The sequence below is a fragment of the Arachis hypogaea genome, chromosome 5 (genome assembly GCF_003086295.3).
Source record: "Arachis hypogaea cultivar Tifrunner chromosome 5, arahy.Tifrunner.gnm2.J5K5, whole genome shotgun sequence".
Taxonomy (NCBI): Eukaryota; Viridiplantae; Streptophyta; class Magnoliopsida; order Fabales; family Fabaceae; genus Arachis; species Arachis hypogaea.
In genome coordinates, this window is record NC_092040.1 from 97,048,178 (window position 1) to 97,054,177 (window position 6,000).

The following is a 6,000-nucleotide window of genomic DNA, read 5'->3' on the forward strand; positions in this document are numbered from 1 at the left end:
TTGGGGACAAGCAATAATTTAAGTTTGGTGTTGTGATGAGCGGATAATTTATACGCTTTTTGGCGTTGTTTTTAGGTAGTTTCTAGTATGTTTTAGTTACCTTTTAGTATATTTTTATTAGTTTTTATGCAAAATCATATTTCTGTAATTCACTATGAGTTTTGTGTTTTTTTGTGATTTCGGATATTTTTTGGCTGAAATTGAGCAAAAATCTGATTCAGATGCTGAGAAAGGATTGCAGATGCTGTTGGATTCTGACCTCCCTGCATTCAGAGTGAATTTTCTGGATCTACAAAAGACCAATTGGCGCGCTCTTAATTGCTTTGGAAAGTATACATCTTGGGCTTTCCAGCAATGTATAATAGTCCATACTTTGCCCGAGATTTAATGGCTCAAACTGGCGTCCAAATGCCCACCAGAGACCCTTTTCTGGCGTAAAACGCCAGAACTGGCACCAAAGCTGGAGTTTAACTCCAAGGATGGCCTATGCACATGAAAGCTTCAAAGCTCATCCCAAACACACACCAAGTGGGCCCCAGAAGTGGATTTCTGCACTATCTACTCATTTTCTGTAAACCTAGTTTACTAGTTTAGTATAAATAGCACTTTTTACTATTGTATTCATATCTTTAGACTACTTTTCGATCCTTTGATTAGGTCTTCTTCCCCTATTTTTGAATTCTTATGCCATATGGGAGGCTGGCCATTCGGCCATGCCTAGACCTTTTGTTCTTATGTATTTTCAACAGTGGAGTTTCTATACCTCATAGATTAAGGTGAGGAGCTCTGCTGTTCCTTATGAATTAATGCAAGTACTATTATTTTTCTTTCAATTCACGCCTACTTCTTCTCCAATATATACTCTCGTATTTAATTCAGTTAAGTCATACTGAAGGGGTGATCCGTGACAATCACCCCTTATCTTCAGTACTCGCTTAGCCAAGATCCGCGTGCCTGACAACTACAAGTGATCTACATGCTGTTCAATGTACTCATTGGACGCCAGTTGGAGTATATTCTCTTGGGTCTCTGATCCATGCGTTTGACTATCATCTCCTGACAACAGAGCATTCAAATCAGTGAGATTAGAATCTTTGTGGTATAGGCGAGAAATAATTGGCAGCATTCCTGAGATCCGGAAAGTCTAAACCTTGTCTGTGGTATTCTGGGTAGGATCTAGGAGGGGATGAATGTGACAAGCTTCAAATTCACGACTATTGGGCGCAGTGAGAGTGTGCAAAAGGATCAATGGATCTTATTCCGACACGAGTGAGAACCGACAGATGATTAGCCCTGCGGTGAGAACCGTAGCCGGACCATTTTCACTGAGAGGACGGATGGTAGCCATTGACAACGGTGATCCACCAACTTACAGCTTGCCATGGAAGGGAGTGCGCATGATTGGATGGAGACAATAGGAAAGCAGAGGTTCAGAAGCAACAAAGCATCTCCAAACGCTTATCTGAAATTCTCACCAATGAATTACATAAGTATCTCTATCTTATTTTATGTTTTATTTATCTTTTAATTATCAACACTTCATAACCATTTGAATCCGCCTGACTGAGATTTACAAGATGACCATAACTTGCTTCAAGCTGACAATCTCCGTGGGATCGACCCTTACTCACGTAAGGTATTACTTGGACGACCACTTGCTGGTTAGTTGTGCGGAGTTGTGAAAAGTGTGATCACAATTTCGCATACTAGGCTCCTCTTCGATATCTGCTGCATTCCCACTTGGAGCAGTTTCTTCTATGCTGTCAATGTCAATGGCCATCTTGTGTGCTTCTCCACCATAGCTACTTGCTCTCGGAGGGTTTTCTTTATAATCATAGTTGTAAGAACCGGATCGGACCGGCCGGTTCGACCGAAAAATCGGTGAACCGGTGGTCCAGCCGGTTCAATTTTAGCTTTAGACTGAAGAAGGAAGCAAACCGCTTAAACCCGGGCGGTTCGTCACAAACCGGACAAAACCGGTCGGTCAAAACTGGCCGGTTTGATGCAATCCGTGAACCGGCCGGTCCTATGGTGCTCAAATATTCAAAAATGCATGCAGTGGGCTTCGAACCTATGTCTCCTTGCTAGACAAGGATAAGAAATACCACCAAGCTAGCGTGTTCATTTGGGAATTTATGTGCTAATTATTCTATATATTATATACATACACAACTAAATTATTTTATATTTATTTAATTTAATTTTTGTTTTATACTCTTTTTTTTAATTCTTTAAAATTTATAGAATTATTAAAATAAGTATCAAATATTTTAATATTTACATTTACATATTAAAATGTTAGTAAAGATATTTATTTTAAATTTTTTAGAGTATTGAGTTAGTAGGTCTTCGAAGATTTCGACTTAAAACTAATTAGTAGGGACATCTAAACATCACCACTAAATTTCACATGAAAAATTAATAAAGGGACGTAATGTGTTCATCGTTTGCTATCTTGAAGGACTAAATTGATATTTTATTTTTTTTCAATGGCTAATTAATTTGAAGTAACAAATTTTAAGGATGGACCTAATTGTCACTTTATTCAATTTTTTCTATTTTATATTTTTTATTTACGTACGACCGGTTCTATCGGTTCAACCAGAGACCCACCGGTTGAACCAGTGACCCAGTGACCCAGTAACCTGACCGGTTCAATCACTGGTTCGGTTCTGACAACTATGTTTATAATACTCATTGTTTTGCTCTATAATTCCCCCTCCCATAACCCTTGCTATGTGAGCATCTAAGATAGGATCATTAGTATCATAAGTCGGGATATAATATCCATCTTTGTGGCTTGAATAAACTGCTTTTGAAAGTCTGCTAAGTTGTCTCCAATATTCCTTATGCGTTTGATCCTTCTCTTTGTTTTGTTTTCCTTGAGAAGGATGACTCGGTTCAGCAGTCATAATTGTCTTCTGTTTGTTCTGGGATGAGCTTGACGATTTCACCTGTTCTTCATTGATTTTTATGTTTATCTCTGAGCCTTTTTCCTTTGTGTTTTGATTAGCAAAATTTACCTTTTGGCCTCCTTTATGATTTTGATTCTGTGTGACCAGCTTGTCAAATTGTTAACTTGCTTTGGCATTTACCTCGCTTTTCTGCATCTGCTTGGGCTGGCTTTTCTGGTACTTTTCTTTTCTCTTATCTTCTCTTTCCTGAGCTTCTTTCTCATTCAGAAGAGCATCAAACCTATTATTAGAAGTTTCTTTTTTGATATCCCCATAATTCCTCCCTAATTCTTGCCTATTTTTTTCTGGGGCTTTTTGACAACCATCCAGGGACCGTATAGACTTTCCTCATTTATAGCAGTTAAATCTGATTCTGTCTCCCCAGATTGGTGCTTGTGACTTTCCTTAAGTGTACCAATGGCTACTTCCATCACCTCCGGATTTTCTATTGCAATCAGATCTTTCCTAAAATAATTTATTGTATTCACCGTTGCTGGCTGGCCTTGGGCCGCGGTGGCGTTTTCCCCCTTTCGGTGGTTCTGTTCATCGGTAGCTGCTTGAGATTATGGTCTGTCCTTTGCTTCCTTTATCTTTTTCGGACATCCATCATGTTTATGTCCATATCTACCACAATTGAAACATATGAGATGAAGACCTTCATATTCTAGTCTAAAATATTTTCCTAAGGTTGAGAAAGATGTCACCAGCTTTTTCCTTAGGTCAACTTCCATGCAGATACGTGCAAATTTTCCTCTTGAGTGAATAGACGTATGTTCATCGACTTTGAGCATGTTTCCAATAGATTTTTCAACCTTCCATAAGAAATATCTATTATACAATTCGGCTGGGAGATTGGGAATCCTGATCAAGACAGCAACCCTTTTAACCTCACTCTCTTGGGGTATGAATAAAGGCCGCCACCTTTGAACCAAGAGGTAATGATCAGCGATCATCCAGGGACCCTCAAAAAGAGCGTGTGAATAATCCTCTTGGTTAGAGAATCTTACTAGGAAGTACCCTCCGACCAGGTCCATCACACGTACTACCTCCTTCTTTGTCCATCTCCTATTTATCCACTGTTCCATAGTCTGTAAGTTCAGATTCTTCCCTAAAGGCTTAACGATGAGTGCTTGCTTCCACGGCCTGCACCATTCATCATATTCTTCCAAAGACACCTCTATAACAGGATTTGGATTGAAAGGAGTTTGTGATTCCTCCATATGTTCCATCGAATCTTCATCAGAGATGTAGTCTTCTGTGACCATCTCGATGATTTCATATGGATTCAGCTTTCCAAGCCCATCCGTTCATCAGCCTATCCTTGTAGGACATCTTGGAACCTTCGGATGCACTATTGCCAAGGGTACCAACATTCTCCAGTGAATCTTTAGACTCTTTAACAAGCTCTGACTTTTCTCCTTCTTGTGTGATCTCCATATGTTCTGCTGCTTGATCTTCTCCATCTATCTTGACTTTTTTGTGCTCTTCATCACCAGATCTTTCTCTTCTGGTGATTGTTTGTCAGTTTCGACGATAGTGGTTAGAGGGTTCATTCAGAGCGGACTTCTGGCGGGGCCTTCATTATGCACTATTAGCTATAAGTTTCAACCATATTTTTTTTTTGTTCAATAAAATCATATATCATCATACGATTCCACAGATGTAGTATATATCATCTTAATTTTTTTTTTCAAAATCTAATTAAATTAGCATAAAAATGTTGTTAATGGTGATGAAAGAATTGCACTATTTGCAAAAATATGAAGAAAATTCAACAAGGCAGCCGAAAATTTCAACATTACCGGCAACTGCCATCTGATCTATTTCTTATTAATGCCAACCATGTTTCAATTTCGTGCCTTCAAGTAGGTGACGGAAAATTTCCATGGTTGAAGCATAACGGAAACTGTTGGTGAATGCACTCTTAGACCCTAAACAAATTAAACAACCTCTTAATTAAATTACAAGAAGCAGCATTTTTATTTTGCTATCCTCTTTTTGGTATCCCTCGATCCGACAGATCAAAAACTAATTCGTCGTGAATCTGAGTTTCATTTAAGGGTTTGCGGTTGGCCAATAAATTGCTATATGTACAATGCGAGATTCAAACTCTTGATATTTATTTAAGCGGACGAGTAAGCTGATCATTAAACTAATCCAAGTTAAGTTTTTATCTTGCTATCTGAGTGGTATTTTTTCAACTCAGTTCTTTATGTTGATTAGACTTGTTTGGTTTGATGGATTTAATGATATTTGGCAATTATGTCTTCATGTTTGACTTCTAATACACCTAATTCTTTTAAGACAACGGATATGAAATTTAAAGGTCATGTAGCAATATTTAATTAAATATCACTAATCTTAGATAGAAATTAAATTCTTTTTGTAGTCTTTTTTGTTGATAAGTTTTAAATCAAATGTTTTTTTCAAAAAAAATGGTAGCTAGATAAATAAATCATCATTTATGATGTTTTACTTTAAATATTACGGCCATATAAATAATTATATCAGTTGATTAAATAAAGTTGTTGCTAATATGCACCATATCATATTAGTTGGTTTAGATAAAGTATTAATCACTATATTGTTAATTATTTTATAGTTTCATTATATATTTTTTAATTTTATTAACATAAAAATATAAATATGATACAACATAATAATAATATTTTAACAATTTAAAGTTTTAAAATTTATTTAAAACCAAACCTCTTTGACACAAATGGATATAAACAAATGTTATTGAAAGGATTTTTTTCGATTATGAAATAAAATAATTAATTAATTCTCCAGAAAAGATTTTGCAGCTTTATTTTTAAGGATACGATTTTTTTTTTTGGAAATAAGAGCAAGTTTGCCGCACCCAGGGCAAACTCTATGATGAGTTTGGAAATATAAGCAGGCCTATTGGAGAGAAAGATCAAGTAGCCACAATTCTTCTGTTTACTTTCTTTCTCACTATTAACATTGTCGCTACGATGTCAGGAAATCCATTGTTATCCATTCATTACGATGGTGAAATAGTGTATGATGAAGAAGGTTCAAT

At 36.6% G+C, this 6,000-nt stretch overlaps 1 protein-coding gene across 1 annotated transcript; it reads right to left on the minus strand.

Annotated features, from left to right (window-relative positions):
* Positions 1-3,517: 3,517 nt before the first annotated feature.
* Positions 3,518-4,219, minus strand: LOC112803818 (uncharacterized). Its single transcript, XM_025847276.1, has one exon. The coding sequence runs from the start codon at positions 4,217-4,219 to the stop codon at positions 3,518-3,520; it is 702 nt and encodes a 233-aa protein (XP_025703061.1).
* Positions 4,220-6,000: the final 1,781 nt, after the last annotated feature.